Consider the following 21,097-nt stretch of genomic DNA (forward strand, 5'->3'; position numbering starts at 1 on the left):
ATACGACAAAACCATTCATTCTAACTTACTATATGTTAAGGTTAAAGAAACAAATGTTAATTAGTAGATTGGTCTAAGCCCCAAAGAGTCTCTTTTGTATAGTTTTTTTCTTCCGTTCTACAAATTGATCTATTTTTTACAGAGATTTCCATTTTGTATGACGTCATATTAACACTGAATTTCTGAAAATCTTTAATTATTTTATTGATTACGTCAAGATGACGTCAGTTTGGATATTAATTGTGACGTCACTTTTCGTTAGCATCTCGGCCCTTGATATACCACCTGAAGGTAAGATGTCGTTGACGGTTTATATAACGTTAACAATCAAAATCGATAAAATATTCTTCAGCTATATGTTCAAATTTGTACCCACACCCAAATCAAAGTAAATGTTATACAAATTATAAGACGACCAGATTTGTTTAAATCACATGCCTTACAGAACAGCGTATTCTAATTATTTAAATGTGTATTAAGTTTTAAAATGTTTTGTTTTAGTTTAATCTGAGATACTTTTAATAATACCAATTATTTTTCACGCAATCTCACAGCCAAGGAACAACGTAAGTAATGATATTACCAAAGTTGTTTTGGGATATGACGAATATGTATCTGAATATACTAATTTCTAAAATGTCATATTCAAAAACGCCACGTGTCTCTATTCGTATAAAACAACAACTCGAGTAGTTGCCGGCACCACATAATAGAGATTATATTCCCTAATTGCCAATATAAATAAAATATTTTAACGTAATCGTTCTGTCCATTTTTATTTCACTATTTTGCATTTACTTTATGATATGTATCACTCATGTTTCGATAAATTTTGTAAGTAGTTCAATATATTTGTTGAAGTGCCACGCCCACCCACGATCACCATCCAACCCGATGACGTCACATACGCGATTCCACGCGTTTTGATTGTACTTCGATGCGCCGCGGTCGCCCAACCAGATGTTAAAAGCACAGGAGGGTAAGTACCGGTCGGGGCATTTTGCATGGTCAGTACTATACACTAAGCATATGTATGTGTATTATTAAATGAAAAGATATTTCGTAAAATGAAACAGCGGTCTCAGCTTCGACAAGCTATAAGGATGGAGGAGATTGGACACCTTCTTATTCTATTTTCTCGTCCCATTTGGTAATAAACAGGAACATTCAAGGAATTATAAAACCGTATCCTCAAGACTACATTAGATCGTTGATAATTGTTTAGTATATGTTCAGGATATTTGGATATTTTGTGCCAAAGGTGTCCCATGGTCCCCATCCTATTCTACGCCACGGGCTCACAAGCTATATGCATTTTAGGAACCAATGACGACATGATTAATAAACAGCACTGATAAATGTAAACCTATAATAGCAAATTTAAATTCTCTGTCACTTCCATTTTGTTGCTGTATTTTTTTTATTGCGGGTCTGTTATAAAATTACGGGTTCAGTACTTCGAGTTACAACCAGTGGTTGTTTTTGCGTCCATGCTGTGTGTAGGATTCTCGAGAGTATTTATATAACCCACGCTCCACAACACTTGGCCAAATTAAACTCATAAACTATTCTAACCCGTGAACCGCAACTGTAAGTAGCTTTGGTTCATTAAGCACTTAATGGTTGGAAACTTTACTAAACTTTGGTTCAAAATTTAACCAAGAAACCAAAGTGTAACGAAAACAACATATATTTAATTAAAATAATTAGTGTTCTGCTTCGGGGTAAACAGCGCCATAACCGCGACGTGGAATTCTATAGTAGGGTAGGAGAATATGGGACACCTTTTCATTCTGTTTTCTCGTCCCATTTGGTAGTAAACAAAAAACATTTAAACAATTAAAAACCGTATTGCTATGACTTATAGACCGTTGTTAATTGTTTAAAGCACGATCAGAATGTTTGGATATTATGTGCTAAAGATGTCCCATTTGCCCCCATCCTACTATATGGAAAACGTTATTTCTTAATTCTAACTACTGGAGTTCATATACAAAATTACGATTTTCTTTTCAAGTTCCCTTGTTGATATATTGAGATAATTTGTTTGAACAACCTCGCTTGTCCGATTTAAGCAAATATTTTCATAGCATTGGTTCTCAATATTCTGTGAGGTTTGTTCCGTATTCGATATAAGCGGGATATGTATATTAAAGCCTGGTCGAAGGCACTTTTTTAGCAAAGCGGAACCGTTAAATAACGTGTGTTTATTATTGTCTAAAATGTAAATACCCTTTTATATAAAGTGCAGATAAACAGAAAATTACCACACACGGCCTATTATCAACTTGGCACACAAACAACAAGAGTGGCCGCAATATTGTTTTCTTTTATAGATATTGGTTGTCGTGTACAACAAAAAACGCACAAATATATTCATTAGGAGTTATTGACCGAATGAATAGTGGCGAAAAACTGTTTTTTTTTAAATCGTCACGATTAGTATCTCTTCAAAAATATAGTAGGGTGGGGAAGATGGGAAAATTTTTTAAGGTTCAAATATCCTGATCGTGTTTTAAATAATTTACAACGGTCCATGGGAGTCGTAAGGTAACGGTTTTATGATTCTTTAAATTTTCTGCGCTTACTACCAAATGGGACAAGAAAATAGATTAAAAAGTATAACTAAAAATTAATTCATTACATCAGTAAAGAGAAGGTAATTAGCAACAAAACGACTGTCCTTAAAACTTAAATCAAGGTACACGAGTAGAAAAATTTTAAAGCAAAAACGTGTCACCTAACCAAAGTTCAGAATAAGTAGGTATCAGTGGCATAGATAAACCATAGTATATTCTGATGTGGCTTCGGTGTTATGGATAAAACTTCCATATGAAACAGTGGTTGCTTTTTGAGGTTAAATTAATTTTATGGAAATTCGATTTTTCGCTGGCGCGTTTAAAGGGCTACAGGGGAAAATGAAGTATAGCTTACTGGTTTATGAAATTATGGTAAATTGCATTATAACTTTAAAACAAGGCTTGGTTTGGGGTATTAGCCTCATATATTAGTACAATAAACGACAAATATGCGTTACCGGTTTGTGATATGATGATATAAAATAGAATCAATCGATAACAAAGAGAAAACACCTTCCATACTATAAGAACTAGAAATCTGAAACGAATTAAACATCATTTATGTGATTTATAAAGTAAAAGACTAATTCACTATTTTTGTCACGTCATCATATAACTGTATACGTGACGTCATTAAATACGAATATAAAATTTTATATGCGCGGCTTCGGAATAAAGGTATTTATTATACGTAGATATTTATGGAAGAAAGATGGAAGTACTTTGGAAACTGTTGATAGTCCTTCCAATGACGGAACTGGCGTTAGCATTGTGATGTCACAAAAAGATGGAACCATTACCTTCAGGTATGTCATGTTATATTGCAATTATAAAGAATCTGTATGATTGATAGCTTATGTTCTTCGTCCATTAACTCCTTAGGGACGAGTAGTGCAAATATGCATTTTGAAACAGGTGTTCACATAAAAGTTCATAATTTTGTTTATAGTAGGTAAAATTTCTTACAGTTGGTTTTATTTGAAAGAGGAAGGAATTATCCACCAATATAACGTTTGAAAAAGGCATCATAGCATTTAAAAGTTTTTACCAAACTTGATTTGAAAACCGTAATATATTTTTTAAGAAGATGGTCTATATTCTGCCCAAAAATCAAGGTTTTAACGTCATTCTGTCCAATAAAAGCGATTTTATTTGATCTCTATGTTGCTCTGGGGCTTCCCCGTCTAAGTTACCGGTTAAAAATGTGGTTTTGCGTAAAAACGGCTATGTCAGCTGTTTTTGCAAGTTTTTTAGGTATTCTGAAGCAATTTTTACATAAATTATGTTTTTGTGTGTATAATCTAACTTCATTTTGCTTCTGCATGTTGTTTCTACCTTTACATTCATAATAAATCGGTTTTGGCAAGTTTTGTTACGACTTTAGCGAAAATGAACTTTCAAAAAATGACGTCATCAGGTTATAAGTGACGTAATTGACCCCTTTGACGTCACCAATTCAAACAATCATTTTAGTTAGGTAGTAAACAAACCAGGAATCAACTTTGCACTAGATTCCTTATGTATTTTTTACCTAAAAACCCAAATTACACATAAATACAAGATTTCTGATGACGTCATTCAAAATTTGATGACGTCATCAAAAAAATCAAAATACAATCTTGTAGCAATTTTTCCAAAGAACAAAAGTCTAATTGATCTTATTTCGCCAGCACAAACACCTGTGTCGCTAGAGAGCAATATGTGACAGTCGGTCAAAAATGAAAATTTGTTAAAATATATCTCGTCCCCAAAGGGTATATGCGTCATACTCTATGACGTCATTTCTTTGGCAAGTAATCAACAAATGGTTTCTAATCGATTTTATTTAATCGATATTTCCAATCTAAGCCAGAATACACGAGCCTGCTGTTTGATCGAAAATCAGCTTGAACAATTTAGTTTGCACTTGTTTTAAATTGTTAAACTTGAATTCTGTGCTTAAACTTCTTATACAGCAGCACATTAGGTGTTTATTTTGTTTACACTTGTATTGCTTATTATTAAAATTAACAACCCTTCAGCTGCATGGTGACCAATAACATTTTCGTCTCAAAAGGTTCCTTGCGTTTTAATAATACCCGCTAAATAATTCGTTTGTAAAAAAGTCAGACGTTCGTGTGGAAAATTAACTCGTAAATTTCGTAAATTTTAACTGCTCGCCTGCTAAAGGAATATCATTCAAATTTAATATGTTTTATACATTATTTTACTTTATAAAACAAAGTGCCATTGATGGAAATGTATAGTCCTTATCTGTACTGTCTATACTTATAACATACAAACGCATTACGCATTGTGTTGGTGTGTCATTTCTAATACTACCACATTACTATACAGGGGAAGTGAAAATCTGCCGGAAGAAGAACTTCTTCAATATGAAGGCGTGTACCAATGTTTTGCATCTAACGACCTCGGAACAGCAATGACCAGATCCACAACTTTAAAAGCTGCAGGTATATTAATATATTGTGGAAGTTAGCTAACCTAATATACCAGTTTGTAACGTTGTATTTAGCAATTCAAACTGCGTTTTAAATTTCACTTTACTGTACTATGTATGTAAAATGTGTTTAAATCCTTTATTAGTTACCTATATAGTAGGGTGGGAAAAATGGGACACATTTTCATTTAATTTTCTCGTTCCATTTGGTAGAAAACAAAGAACATTCAAAGGAATATAAAATCGTATACCTAGAACTCTCAAAGATCGTTGTTAAACGTTAAAATACCGATGTTCCGTTTTCCCCTACCCTACTAGATATAACTAGCAGATTAAGCACCGATAAATATTCTTGCAACGTGGAGATATTTATTTGTAACCATTTTATCATCGTTTGAAGCGACTGTATTCCTACTACCGGAAAACAAGATCATAGAAACACAAGTGGGCGCCCCACTTCAGATACCTTGCAGCTACAACAGCTCCGATGATAAGTTAATCACGTGGAAGTTTGAACCAGACACCGTTACATTGAACGAAAGAATATCTGAGGTAAAGCAATAATTTATCCGTCTCGTTGTCGTACTGGTTCGGTACAAAGAACTTAGTGATATGCGCTGTAGCATATCGATAAGGACCTGCGTCCAGCCAGGAGGTTACGGTTTCGAGGCTCGGCACCGTCACCGTTTTGTTCGTTAGTGTCCTTGAGCAAAGCAATTGAGAGCAATTGTTCAAACCCAGTGGAAACCTCCAAGCGGGCACGCAGTGTATGAAACACAACGTCTATGTTTTAACGACTGCGTTATCCTGCATCGCAAAGATTGAAAACTTTAATTTTTTATAGAAGCTTGGGGGAAGATGGGACACGTTTTCATTCCATTTTCTCGTCCCATTAGGTAAACATAAAACATTCAAGAACTATAAAACCGTATCCTCACGACTCACATATACCGTTGTTAATTGTTTAAAACACGGTCAGGTTATTTGGATATTCTGTACTAAAAGTGTCTCATCTTCCCCCACCCTACTATATTTAGGTTTATAAGGAATGTAATTTATTTATTCATTCATTCAGACAAATAAATACATTAATTCATTCATAGGCCTAAATAAATGAATTACTGAATATACGAATAAAATTAACTTGTTTAACTTTGCGTGACGGGATAACAGTCGGTTCATTGGTCCTGATGACCGTCCTGTTACGTTCTGATGTAATGTTTGTATGCATGAGAACCATATGAATAATAAATTATTAAACTGTAAATACAGCAACAATTTTCCTTGTTTGTTTTTACTCATACAGCTTATAATCGGTATGTTGGTTATGTTGGGCCGAATGTCAATTGCCTTTAAAGATCCGTGTTGTTCAATATATGACACAGTAGCATCATGAGCTATAAGACACATCACGCGTGCATTTACCTCTTGCCTTAAAAACACCATGGATGTGTTATCTTGAGCATGATGACGTTTGATTCATATATTATTTATGATCCTCAGTCGTCCGATGGAAGATTGATCTTCTCCAACGTCGAAGGAGGTGACGATGGACTCGTAGTCTACTGTATAATAAAAGATCGAATTACTAGGAGGTCTGCGGATGGTCCCCACCACACGTTCTACGTCGATGCATGTAAGACTTTACCGCTTGTTGCTAAATTTAGGGACAACACTGCACAACAGCTTGCCTAAGCATAATAGTCACTAAAGAGTACCTTAGAAGTTCATGAAATAAAATTATAAAGGTGTTTACCTTCGCGTGGCGGGGCAATGACAGTAGTTATAACGTGCACGTTCGGTTTCATACACCTCGTGCCCGCTTACGATTTACCACGTATGTAACTTCGTGGGTATTTTTTTGGGGTATTTTTAATATAGTAAGGTGGGGTAAATATAATTCACTTTCATTCTATTTCCTCGTCTCATTTGGTAGTAAACAAAGAATGTTTAAAGATTTATACAACTGTATCCTTATGACTTCTATAAATCGTTTTTTTTATTGTTTAAAACACGATCCGAATACTTGTACATTATGTGCTAAAGTTCTCCCCACCTCACCTCACAGTACTTATTAGGTAACTTCCTTCGTAAGTTCCTTGCGTCGCTTTTTTAAAGTAGGCTGAGTCAGAAAATTGGTTGAAGCCACAGACACTTGACTTTGCATTAAACGCATGAATATTTTATGGCGCCATATTGCTGCTGTAGCTTAGCCTTTGGGGATCAGCTTTTCATTTTAAATAGACCCGCATTATAACAATAGTCAACCATGGAAGTTTAAGACTTCTAGTTATGTATTTTTTTTTCTTTTTTAGCAAATCCCATGAACGACCAACCACCAGTGATTGTTTCTCCCGCTCCCCAAACCGAACCGCAAATCGTGCTCAAAGATGACACCTTTAGACTAAAATGCTCGGCCACGGGAAAGTAAGTAAAATAAACAAAGAAAACCTTCCCCAAAATAAAGCTTTACCAATATCCTCATGATGTTGAATCTTCTTTAATTACTGCCAGACCAACTCCAATCGTTCGCTGGGAAAAGGTAAATGGAGTTTGGCCGACCGATCGTTACGTCATCGAAGATTTCGGACGAACCGTTACCATTAGCAACGCGACATATGACGACAGTTCCGATTACAGGTATACGCTGAAGTCATGACATGAATTTTGATGACGTCACATTAACGATTGCGATTTTCAGATGCACGGCTAGCAATAGTGCTGGGGAAGTCGCCGTAGATGCAAAAGTATTGATCCACGCGCGACCTTTCTTCTCCACCGGTGATAATACACCTCGTGACGTCATAAGATATCCAGGTGGCAACGTCACAATAAGATGTCAACCTGAGGGGATTCCTTCGCCCTCAATAGAATGGAGAGTCAATGGCGTTCCTATTGCAGGTGATGTAACTCTACTTTAAAACCTGAACGAACAACATGCTACTTTGAAATAACATTATTTGTAAATTTTCATGGTGTATACTCCTCTAGAACAAATTTCATTAATAAGGTGTAATTAAATATTTACTAATTTTTCATTTAATATGGCCGTTTATCGTTTTATTTAACATTTATTTATAAAACATTTTCATTTACAACAGACACTCCAAAAATGGATAATCGTGAAATCCACCCAACCAAAATTCGACTTTACAATCTGCAAATACCAGATTCTGCTGTCTACCAGTGCATTGCATCAAATTTATATGGAAGCATTATAAAACAAGCATATGTGAATGTGTTAGGTACCTACCTGTCTCAATAATTAAAATATAGTAGTTAGCTTTAGCATATTTAAATTTTTTTTAAATGCGTTTGCCGTTTTGTATACTTATAGTATGTGATTGATCTAATGTTAAAATTTTGTGCAAACTTGCATTAAATAAGGTTTATTGTTTGGCCAGTTTTTCAATACTGTGTTTCGTGATAACACAAACATAATAAAACAACCTTCGCACACCTTTTTGCCAATGTTAGTGTCCATGTATGTATTATTCATTAACATTTCTCTTTTCATCTATGTTTCGTATACAGTTTCAAAGCCACTTGCGCTTTCCAATGATGTGGTGCAGTATGAACAAGTTGTGGGAAAATCTATTGAACTGAAGTGTCCTGTATTTGGATCACCCTCTCCTGACATCAAGTGGAAAAAAGATGGGGCCGATATTGCAATGAACGACAGGTTGTTTAGATGTATTTTTGCACATTACCTGAATAACTTTTTTACTAACATTATGGAAACGCGTTTAATTTATTCCATAGTCTAATTCTGTCATTCTTCAGAATTTCACTTCGAAAAAATAAATATCTCCGAATACACGAAGCAACGTTTGATGATGCTGGTCCATACTCTTGTCTTGCTTGGAACGAATATGGAAGTTTATTATTAAACACCTCGTTGTCAGTTTTTGAACGAACCCGGATCCAGTCTGCTCACCCAACTCCTTACTTTGTAAAACGAGGCGATTCGGTGACCATGTCAGTTCAGGTAAATAACGCTTTTGTTTAGGTTTCTACCTCATAATGTATTATGAAATAAGCATCGGATTATTACTGTGATTTTACTAAGCTGGAATCTTTCAACTGTATAAACATCAGTTCAGGGTCAGATTCGCGGATTTTCTTATAAGTCAATGTAGTATAAACGAATAATTTATTTTATTTGCACATACTGTTTACCCTACATGCTTAGTTTCTAATTTCAAAGCTTCGCTTATTGAAAATCTGAAGCTGTATCTCCTTAAACATTTATACTATTTCGCTTCGGCTCTTTAGTCAAGAATTTATCAGCGTGAAATTACACCAACATCCTTGTATAATATTATGTTTACGTAAGCTAAATTTCTAGTTGGCAATGGCCTTAAAATAAAACCTGCTTTTTGACTAACACTGAAAGAAAGGTAATTTCTCACATAAATGCAGAAACATGAACTACACAAACTGTAACATTGCTCCACTGTTATTATAGATTACCACCGACACGGGAGTTGAGCCACGTTCAGTACATTGGTATAAATCCAACATTCCTGTTGGCCGAGGTGTCAATCACATTGTCGACAATGCAGAGTTCACAGATACTGGAAGTTACAAAGTTATGGTCAACACCACACTGGACCATGCTTCTGTTCATTTCACTTTGGTTGTACAAGGTTAAAATCCTATACTGCTTTAATAATTTATAGTGTATAAATTTTAAAATAACTCACATAGTGAATTGGATGCCTGCAGACAGGACCGAACAGATTTATTGTGCGAAATTGCTGGTAATTTAAAGCATTTTTATTCTGGGCTGTTAATTTTATGAAGGATATTTTTTTATCCTCGCATGCCTGGGGAACATGGTTGTTGTGAGACAGATGACCTATTTCGTATACCTTGTGGCATTGTTGGTAATCACCAATAAATATTTTTTTTCCTTGTGTGGCTGACAACTTGAAGCAATGGTTTTAAAGTTTAAAATATTTTAACTAATAATTGGTCCTGAAACATTTCTTATTCTGTCCATAGATGTCCCATTACCACCAATGGATTTCTCTGTAGAAGCTTCAGGTGCAACTCCCTTAGATGTAAGATTTACATGGCAACCATCTGATAATAACTTTTCTCCAATAGAAGGTAGTTATGTGGTTGGTTGTATGATGTCTCTGTTTGTTATAACCAGTAAAAATTAAAACCCTGTTTCCTTTATGATATTTTTTGTTATAACCAGTAAAAATCCAAGTCCTGTTCCCTTTTATGATATTTAAAACTGAGAAGTGTGAAATTTAAAACCTTTTATGAAATTTAAAACCAAGAAGTTTTAAATTTAGAAGTAACCAAGAAGGTGTAACCAAGAAATTTTAAATTTAAAGCATTTTTTGAAATTTAAAACTGACATTTATGAAATTTAAAACTTTTTATGACATTTAAAACCAAGAAAAATAACAGTTTCAATTGTAACATGTCCAGTGCATGATATAAAATCATTTTTTGTTTACAGAATATAAAATTGAGTATGAAGAAAATAATTACAGACCAGGAGAATGGTTCTTATTGGTTGATTCGATGTCACCTGATGTAATCTATTATGATGTCACACTATCACCGGGTTTGAATTACAAATTCAGAATGTGGGCTCGTAATTCTATCGGCTGGAGTGAGACACCGAGTGGAGAAAGCATGCGGTATACCACACCGGACGATGGTAAGATTTTGTTAAGTTTTGTACAAATGTTAAGCAAAAAGTTCAGATTTTTATGGATCTTCAAATTACTAAAATTTACTAAAAAATAACTTGTTTTCTACTTTTGTGACGTTTTTACTATTATGAATAAAACAGATAAAGTTTTTTTGGTTCCTCTTAAATAAAACCTTTTTCAGCTCCCAGTGTAAACCCAGTAGGAGTATCAGGGGAGGGGAACACCCCAACTAACATGATTATCACCTGGCAACCCGTGGAACCAGTGAACCGTAACGGACCAGGTTTTGGTTACTATATCAAGTTAGTATAATCTTTTTATTTCATTGTATATTCACAAAAAATCGGTCTAATCAAATTATATTAAAAAAACATGACAGGATTTGGTGAAAAAATGCTATTATGAATGTTAAAAAAAGATTATTTCTCAAGGGCTTATTATCAGTAATCAGTATAAGTCTGTATTTGGTAACATGTATAAAGTTAGGCTGTACTATGTTAAAAATAATCCTAATTATCTTAGAAACTTGAATAGTAAATTTCATAACGGGAATTTGTTAATAAGCCGTAAAAATAAACAGGCATAAAAATCAGTGTAATATTACTCATATATCAATGTCACACAGTACGTGGTATAACTATGTTTATATACTCCAGGTACTGCCCAGTAAATGACTGCACGAACAGAACAGAAATCCCTGTTCCAGGCAGTGATGTAACATCATATGAAGTGAATGGTCTTCCAACATATACTCCATACAATATCAAGGTCGTCAGCTATAATTCTATTGGATCTGCAGCAGACCCAGTGGATGTCATTGGGTTTTCTGGAGAAGATTGTAAGTTTGAAATAATTGGTTTAACCATTGTATAAGTATTTGGATTTATTTGATCTGTACCTGAAATAAGTTGTTTAATGAAAAATATATGTCACCTTGTTACAAATTTATAAATTATTTTTCTTAGTAGCAATTAAAATGGTTAAGCTAAAAAAAGCTCTATAGTGTATTATACTATAACAACCACCAAAACAACCATTTGGTTAAAAAAAATCAAATTTGGCTTAACAAACTTTTTCCTTAAAAACTCAAAACATTTTCGAAAATGACTAAAAATGTTGTTTATGCTATTACTGCCCACAAACCATATCCTTTATAGTTAAAACACAAAATGAGTTTAGTTCAATAATTGTTTTTCTAATTTTTTTGACAGCTCCCATGTCTGAACCAACTAATGTCATGGTCCAAACAATTGATGATGATGCAACAACAGTCATTGTGACATGGCAAGAGGTTGATGCTGACTCAGTACGTGGTAAAGTGTTAGGATACACTGTGTCTTTCCAACCTACTTCTGGCTATAATGATGGTGAGTTTGTTGTGGTTGTTTTAGCCACAAGTGGCAGCAGTGAGTAGTATTAGGGAAATATCTGTCTAGATTTCTGCATTACACCTAATGCTTTATATCTTATAAATTATGTTTTTGATTGATGGGTGTTTAACTTGTAGTGACTTTTTTAACTTTTAGTCTTAAATGCTGCACTTACATATTCTTAATTTTTAAAATAATTTTTTATACAATTTTTTGGAAAATTTTTAATACAGTTTTTGCACTTAGTCTAATGGAAAGTGAATAAAATTTATAGTTTTGGATTCACACTCACTGTGCATTGTAACTTTATCTTAAAAGTAATGCCAAATTAAAACGTTTTTTTAAAAGAAACTGCAAAAACGATTGAAATGCAATATACAGTCGGGAGCATTTTAACTGAATGATGAAATGTGGTATAATTGTTCTTCTAATGAAACTCTCAATCATTCTCATCCAAGAACTTCTACACTTCTATGAATATTAAAATTAAATGAAAACATATTTTTACAGTAAATCAGAAAGTTGGTGACACCAACACAGCAAGAGTAACCGATCTTCAGCCAAACACACAATATACGTTCAGTGTTGCTGTCTTCAACAGTGTTTCATCTGGTCCAAATTCACTACCATATGACGTCATAACACCAGAAAGCAGTGAGTTAAATGCGAATGATCAAATCCATTTTTTTTCTATCTTGTCTTTTTGTTATTTTTTTATCCCTAGTGTGTTTTATTGACTTTCAATTCTCTATACTGTTTTAATTATTACTGCCTTTTTTTACAATTGAGATAAAGATAAATTAATAAGGTGAGGTAAGATTGGACATTTTTTATTCTGTTTTATTAGTGAACAAAGCATATTTACAGAGTTGTATAATAATAGCCCCCACTCTAAAAAGAGGGATGTTAACTTTGCTAAAACGATCGGGAAATATGGGATTTAAATGCTAACGTTATCCCATCTTACCCCACATATGTAAACTTTAATCTAACTCATACATTACAGCACCCGGTCCACCACATTTACTGCGTTCAGTCCAATCTTCTGATAAAACGATCCACCTCGCATGGTCAAGTCCTCGAAAACCAAACGGCGCCATTACTGGTTACGTCATGAGCTACGTATGCCTAAACGACACCACGTAAGTAGATGTAAAAAAAGAACATTTTGAACGAGTAAAAATCACACTAAAAAAATTAACAAGTTAAAATCAGACTCAGTATTACCAAGTGGAATGCTAATATTTTGGAAAAATTTCTAACAAATAAAAGAAGATTTTAAGTAATATTAAACATTGTTTTCAATTATATAGCATTTAATTATTTAGTTAATACGTTTCTCACTGTATGTTAAAATACAATCAGTTTTCTAGTTTATTTTGTTAAAATATATATATTTTTCGTTACATAAAATTTCAGGGAACGTTTTGGACCAATCATGCTTGACGATACCTCTTACGTCATGACTCACTTACGTCCAAATCACTTATATGACATCACAGTTGGCGCTCGTACGTCAAAAGGCGTGGGTGAATTATCTAATGTTCTCGTGTCGACGATGGCAGGCGAAGGTAAACTTTGTTACGTAACAATATAACTTTAATAATCAATTTAACATACGTGGCAACTCGTAAGCTGACAGGTGGTGTATGAAACAGAATACTCGTGTTATAACTGTCGTTTGTCTGTCGTTTTCCGGCCACGCGAGAATAAAGCAAGTTCATTCATTCATTCATTCAATTTCTTTATTAAATTCTTCGAATGAGCCGAAGAAGAACGTGTTAGGGTGGGGTAAGATGGGACATGTTTTGATCCCCCTTCTCGTTCAATTTGGTAGTAAACAAATAAGATTACAGCCTTATGTAGCTCCGCGAATCTAAAAGAGCGTTGTTAATTGTTAAAAATACAATTATAAAATATAGGATTTATGTGCTAACGACGTCCTATCTTACCCCACAGTACTATAGTAGAGTGGGGGACGATGGGACACCTTTAACACATAATATCCAAATAGCCTGGTCGTGTTTTAAACAATTGACAACGGTCTGTGGAAGTCGTGAAGATACGGTTTTATAATTCATTGAATTTTCTTTGTTTACTACCAAATGGAAAGAGAAAACTAAACGAAAAGGTGTCCCATCCTCCCCCACCCTACTATATATATATTAAATTAAAGTATGAAATATTTGAAATGACCCTAAGTTTATAGTTATTTCCGCCATTGCAATGCTAAGTCGAATATTTTGTATCCCAGCCCCCAAACCTGCTACCTTCAACGTCACATCCGGTTTGTCGAACGCAAACGTCACGTGGTTCTCAGCCGAGGGGATTCCCGCTTCAAAATACTTTATTGAATATAAAAAATCAGGTGGGCATTGGTTGTATTTACTTTGATCGTAATACTGCTGTGTTTATTTTTTACCATCATAAGCAAAGTTCTCCGCTCTGCTTGGAAACCTAATGCTGATGTGTGCATCATATTTTAGTGGAGTTGTCGCAAAACTCGCCTCTAGACCAGAGGTTCTGGTTCGAGGCTCAGCGGTGTCACCATTTTTGTCGCGTATTTGCTTGGGAAAGTCAATTGCAGTAACTTCTTCAACCCAGTAATCCCTTGTGGGTTATCTAAATTATCAGCCATACATTAAATAAGGAAAAAATATATTAAATAATCACCCACAATGTCACATACGTGGTAACTCAAAATGGAATAATGTGTGTAAAACAGAACTCCCGACGATTGCCTCACCACACTAGGATAATAAGTTACAAACATATTTAAACTCATTTTTGTATTTCGTTCTAATTTCAGATGAAGACAAATGGTCTACAGTTGGACCTTATGCGTCTGCTAAAACCGGCGAGGCAGTCTCCTTGGAAGGACTCGATCCCGGTACCCCATACTTGATCCGGATCGTCTCCGTTAACGATTATGACAACACAACGTCAGAATATATCATCGTAACCACATCCGGAACAGGTATTTGCTTTGTTTTGTAAGCAGTTTTTTAGTTTGGGAACCAGTTCTCAGGCAACCGATTAAGTGTTTGGGATACACAGTTTAGCGAGCAATTGAGATTTAGATTAGTGTTAATAATTGGTGTGCGTGCAGAACTGCATTGCCTGTGAATTTTGAGATCATGTGGTTACACAAGTTAACCATATTCGGTTAAATTGTAAAAACGAGCTGAAACATCGGGATTATGAAACCCCGCATACTAAAACAGTTTAAAAAGATTATGTACTGTATTCAAAATGACTTAGATCAATTGTTCATTTTAAAAATTAAAAATGTCTTGTCGCCCCCCTCCCCCCCTGCAGTTTCAATTCGACTACTAGTCTACTATGCCATACTGTTGTTAAAGCCTCACACAGTGGCGGGGAATGTTATGGAAACAAAAGTCCAAAGTGATTCCCTGCTCACATACTAACATAGTTGGCATCTGGGGCAGCGGGATCGCTTTACCATACGTTGGTATAATGTTCATTGTTATTTCGCATTGTTTTTATGTGTTAAGAAACACAGGGCCTTTGACGTCGAAAACTAGCTTGACAACGTGTCTTTATCACATAACAGGCATTTAACCGCAAAACAACGCAGACGGATTAAACGAAATATAAGCGCATTATAAAGAATACCTAAAAATAAAAGCATCTGATTGCTCAGTGCATTAGTTATGACATCTTTTTGATCGGAGTTGCGTAATATTTAATTGTGTGTACGTCACAAAGGTGTTGTGTTAAGTCACACAGGAATTGACACGTTGTTGTCTCGCGAAGGTTCCAGTTACATAACTACGCCATTGTGGTACGTTTCATTTTACTTAGACACTTGAAAAAATGGAACACTTAGAAAACAGCAGCGAACGCTTCAACACAATTAGAACTTGCACCTTATTTCTGCGACGTCTCGAACAAAACACACACTGTGCAAATGAAAGATCAAAAATGTACGGTATAGCAGCCAAAAGTTGTACAAACAATGTCGATGGTATCAACAACATGTAAGCGTGCCCCGGGCAACTCCATGCACTCCGCTATGTTTGAAGTAAGCGCTTTGTTCGGCTGGTCTTGGCAATGCTGCATCTACTAAACAAACACGAATCGGTCGGCATGAGTTTCTTCCCCGAGATATCCTTTGAAACTTGTTGATCTGCATTCGCCGGGCTTCTGATCGGATTAAGTTCATTCCTACCTTTTACCTCGCCACCACTGCTCAATTGACCGGCTGTGACGAGGTATGACGTCACCGGTACGGTTCGACGCGAAATAGAGCTGTATCCTTGTTAAACCGCGCGATATCGGCACGACTCGGCGATACGTCACAGGTCCTCCGTAGTTCGAGACACTTCTCTTTCCAATTTGCTCTCAGCTCTTTAGTTTCGTTTTTTTCGTCCCGACACTGCTTGCACACCCGAATCTGAGCATTCCCTCCGCAGTGGTATTCCCCTCCACCCCTGGTCGGCACCCGTCTCACTTTATGTAGAAACACGCTTCCAATCCGTTTTACACCTACGTATGTGACACGGGGATTCTCGTAGAAGGCGCTGCAGCTCCGGGCGTTTGAATACAAGCGAAATAAACCAGAGTCTTGATGACTAGATGTGTTCCCATTACGTGACCCATGGATTTCCACGAGGAAATATTTACCAAGCTGAATCACAATATCATCCCTAGAGAAGTCGTAAGCAATCAGGCGACTATCTGACCACGCTAAGTTAAGTTTCTTCCCATTTTCTAATGTCACTGACAGAACCACTTGGTCGCCTGATTTCAAGTGTGACGTATTGAATGCACCACGTGTCTCTTTGCCGGAGATGTTGAATTGTGCTGTATATAAGAGCATAGAGCGTTAAGCACACAATAGAAACTTCAATTCGGTAAACCTACAAAGGAATTTAAACTATTGAATAAAAGCTACTTGCAGCAATGTACAACAGACGTTATGTCATTGCGACTGTATTTCGCTTGGGCGTCTTAGCAGATATGCTTTGTAAGGATAGCAAAAATTTCAATTCCCTGAATTTTTTAACACAAAATGGGTTTAAAGAGGTATTCCCATTTGCAGTAATTATTGTTTTAGTTGGTTATAAACGTCGTGAAAGTTCTTCCACGGTGGTAACGAATCACAAAAATCAGAACAAAAATGTACGATTGTTGCAGATAGTTCATAATTATGTACTTACCATATACATTTGGATCACTCAAAGTTTCATTGCGACATGCCTTCACTGTATAATACATTCTTTGTCGATGCAAGCACAAATACCGCCTTTCTGCTAAGTCCATAACAGCGATTCTCACTGTTTCTGGTTTACTCATATACTCCACACTTGTACCGTCAGCGCACATCGTCAAACTAATAAGTACAATTGAAAAGTAGAAGAAAAGCGAGCTATAGACCAATGCAATGTTTTTGATCTGTGCGCAAGTTGACTGGTATTTTATGCTGCCGCCCGTCCGGTTATTCCAACGGTGCAAGTAGCACATTGTCGCCACAGATAACTCATGGTCGCAGATTCCTCTGTAGCGGGTCGTCAATTCCTTTTCTTGGCAGCTTGCACGAAAATACAGTTTGTGATCGTCACAGTCCTAAACCCGGGTAACCACTCCAGTTTAGCAACGTCAATTTAAATAATTTTCACCCTGAAAACATCGCCGCTGAAACAAACTGAAAAACACGAAAGATAAGTTTCAGCTAAGTTGATGATCGCAAAGAACAACATTTCGAACACAAAATTGCTTTTACGAAAAAGCCATGCGCTTATCTGCCTTACAGATTCTGTAATCGTAAGCACGCGTGCCGAAAAGTAGGCACGACTGTTTGTGCTATTTAATTTCTTTCCGCATAAATCACTTCTAGCTACGGAAAGTTTCTGTATTACCGTTTAACGCAGACACCGCATTCGCAGCCATGAGCTAAATAAATAACGTGCTCCCCCGGTCTCGCTGTACAGAAAGCCGCAGCAGTAAGAGATACCAATCTGTAAAATAAACAGAAGCCCAGCGAAGCGTGCCCTATCTTCGCTCCAGTGGCCAGCTCTCCGGGATTGACCCGTAAAACGGTGATTAACTATACTTGTATGTAAATGCCTGCATATATATATACCTTCCTGGCAGCAAAGAACTCACACCAGTGTATATATTTACCAAGCGTTAAGAACATATCTTTAGCCAAGCGCAGCAGAGATAGAGCAGGCCGAACTAGCAAAAGGTTTTCAATGTTTCCTACAAGTGGTTTTGATTACCGTCGGAATGTGAGGCGTACATTCCGACGCCTTGTGGCGTGGGAAATAACGGATATTTTTACAGGTGCATCTTCTGCTGGGATAACTGGACAGATTTGGTTTATTGTCCTTATAACTATCATCGTATTCTTGATTATCCTCATTATCATTGTATTTGTCTCACGTCGTCGAAAAGGTGGCAAATATTCAGGTAAATTTTCGCATTATTTTTTTAGTTATCTGAAAGCAACTTTTCTTTGTGCTGTAACATGTAATTGTTAATCTCTCTAATCACCAAGTATTTTTTTTCTTCTGTATAACCGGTGTTTCAAGTAATATTTTCCGTTTCTCATTTAAACAGCGTAAAACCTGTTTAATGCCATTCCACATAATCTTAACACAGTTGTAGTCGTGCGACTGCTTTACCATTTTTACTAGCATTTTGACATTTCCCCCCGATTTTTTATTTAAATTTTCTACCTACTTTACAAAATTTGGAATATAGTTTTATCGTCACTGTCTTTAAAAATACGATGATATTTTTTGAAAATCCCAAAAGTAATTAATAAAAAGAATTTTTAGAAATTTAAAAATCGCAAATTAAGACTTGCTATTTCTATTGCAGTTGCTGACAAGGAGGGTCAGCTAGTTGATCAGGAGTCGCAACCAAACAGATCCGAAGACATTGGGGAGTATAAGTAAGTTAAGTATATTAACGTATATGATATAATAATTATATAGAAAACAACGATGTAATAATACGCTCCCTTTATGTGTATTTATTGAAAATTACTGACTGTATAAGTTTGACCCGCTAATTTCGTGCATAACTCTGGTCGTAGTTGCCTGCCAATTGAAAAATCCATGTACAGTTTATTTTGTAACACTGTAGTGTAGTGGTTGGAGCGCCGCCCTTAACCAGAGGATGTCTGGTGCCGGTCGCGTTGCTACCGCTGTGTATATATATATATATATACATACATAAATATAGTAGGGTGGGAGACTTTTTATTCTAGTTTCTCGTTCCATTTGGTATGCTAAGGGTGTCCCATCTTACCCCATTTTAATATAATAAGTATTCTTCTTTTTAAATGTTGCACTTAAGCATATGTTAATATTTATAATCAATTCTGTATTTATTTTGACTTCCAACACTTATCAGGAAAATGTAAGTAAATATTTAAATGTTATGGTTTTTCTTGGTCGTGCCGGTAAACCGCATGAACTTTGATCGATTTTCAAGAATTAATGCAAGATTAGGAACGTGCATGTTACTTGTGTTCGGATTATAAGATAAATCGCTATCTTGTTTATCTGTTATCTTTATCGGGAGCTACGACTTCTTATTCTGGACGTTTTAGAATTTGTGGCTTTCGCCCTCGATTTTAAGTGAATTAGACAAGCTGATAGAACACGATTAAACCACACTTCGCCCGTTTTGTAAATTCTAATTTAAGTTTGCCTCCGTGGAAAAACATTCTTTTAAAAGGCCACGATCCGAATGCATTTTTGAAAATGCCACATCTTGCTGTGAACTTCCATGTAGCTTGCCCGGAGCGAAATCGTACGTGATAGCTTTACAACATAAAACAGCGAAGTAAAAGTCATCTCATGATAGGATCTGGGCTGATAGTTGCAGTCACACACATGCTCTTTTCAGTAGACACCGCTATATTAAGCCTGTTGCCCTTCCGTTCCGTCGTGCATGTATATATGTGAACTGCTGTAGTACTGTTACTGTCGTCTAGACCTTTAACACGATATGTTGTGTTGTGGTAATGGTTTTGTAACTAATGTAACTACCGAGCCTTGTGTTAATCATTTATGCACCATAAACGTATTTAGTGTTCTGGTTAGGTCAACCCATGGCAGGTTAATTACGGTCGAATAACTTAGTTACCTTGTTTACTGACCTTGTTAGGTTGCTGCATTATTTGTTTTGTGTAAACTCAACTTCCGTTTATATTTCAGCGACGATGACGAAGCTAAAAAGCCATTGAATAGCCCAACTTCGGTTTCGCCGCTCAACGGTAAAACTACGCCGTCTGACGGTCTACCCACCACCACACCTCTACGCACTAGAGGCGACAGTGTTGCGGGTGATTCGATTGATGCTTTCGGCGATGAAGAGGCGCGTGAATTCAACGAAGACGGTTCATTCATCGGGCAGTATGGTGCCCTTCAAGAAAGCAGCACAACCACCCCTGCAGCATCACCTGGCGACGTAAATCCGGCGATTAATCAACCACATGGTGACGCAGTGTGAACAATGTGGAACTATTGATCTACCATCTTAGATCAACGCCCGCTTTCCTTGTTTTAATTTAAACCGAACAAATACTTTCCCCCGCGCGATGCAGTTCGTACTATATCCGTGACGTCATCGCCTGAGGTCACTGTGACGTCATTGTAGCGCAGTATACTGGGGCGCCGGTTCAAATTTCTTCAAAACAAACAAGTTCCGCTTTTTTGCGAAAAAAATCCGTAAAACGGAAACGATTTTCGATGTATATGAAGCAAAAAATCCCCTAAACTGCAAAAGTTTATGAGTCGTGTGTTACATCGCTTGCACTGTTGTAGAATAAATCATTTGTACTTAACACCCGCTTGTACTTTCTGCTTAGCATGTCGTCGAATAGTCAACGATCTGCCTTTGCTTTATTCTTAAAATAATAAAACAACGTGTGTCAATATTTAGTTTAAGAATTTATGTATAAATGCTGCAATTTAACATTTTTAACCAAAACCCTATCTCATATAGGTTGTAGTTTTCTCTGTGTGACGTTTTACAATGCGTAGAATGTAG

The 21,097-nt window shown here is 36.0% G+C and overlaps 2 protein-coding genes across 3 annotated transcripts; one reads left to right on the forward strand and one right to left on the reverse strand.

Annotated features, from left to right (window-relative positions):
• The first annotated feature begins 142 nt into the window (after nt 1-142).
• On the forward strand, nt 143-20,891 carry LOC149743127 (neuronal cell adhesion molecule-like). Of its 2 annotated transcripts, XM_089882492.1 has the most exons (27): nt 143-291; nt 555-566; nt 862-979; nt 3,275-3,385; nt 4,917-5,032; nt 5,420-5,571; nt 6,523-6,655; nt 7,335-7,446; nt 7,534-7,659; nt 7,721-7,920; nt 8,121-8,264; nt 8,554-8,701; nt 8,803-9,007; nt 9,488-9,668; nt 10,027-10,134; nt 10,499-10,702; nt 10,879-10,999; nt 11,354-11,535; nt 11,909-12,064; nt 12,578-12,721; nt 13,074-13,209; nt 13,487-13,638; nt 14,322-14,435; nt 14,877-15,044; nt 18,377-18,502; nt 18,917-18,989; nt 20,263-20,891. In XM_089882492.1, exons 1-27 carry the CDS (start codon nt 219-221, stop codon nt 20,555-20,557), a joined length of 3,810 nt encoding a protein of 1,269 aa, XP_089738618.1. In that variant the 5' UTR covers nt 143-218; the 3' UTR covers nt 20,558-20,891. The 2 variants fall into 2 exon arrangements, with proteins under 2 accessions (XP_089738618.1, XP_089738626.1); XM_089882500.1 differs by lacking the exon at nt 555-566.
• Nucleotides 15,868-17,980, reverse strand: LOC149743128 (uncharacterized). Its single transcript, XM_089883251.1, has 2 exons — nt 17,251-17,980; nt 15,868-16,894 (listed from the first exon to the last, which is right to left on the reverse strand). The coding sequence occupies exons 1-2, from the start codon at nt 17,552-17,554 to the stop codon at nt 16,311-16,313; spliced, it is 888 nt and encodes a 295-aa protein (XP_089739377.1). The 5' UTR covers nt 17,555-17,980; the 3' UTR covers nt 15,868-16,310.
• Nucleotides 20,892-21,097: the final 206 nt, after the last annotated feature.

This window comes from Ciona robusta, chromosome 1, assembly GCF_009617815.1.
Source record: "Ciona robusta chromosome 1, ASM961781v2".
Lineage (NCBI taxonomy): Eukaryota > Metazoa > Chordata > Ascidiacea > Phlebobranchia > Cionidae > Ciona > Ciona robusta.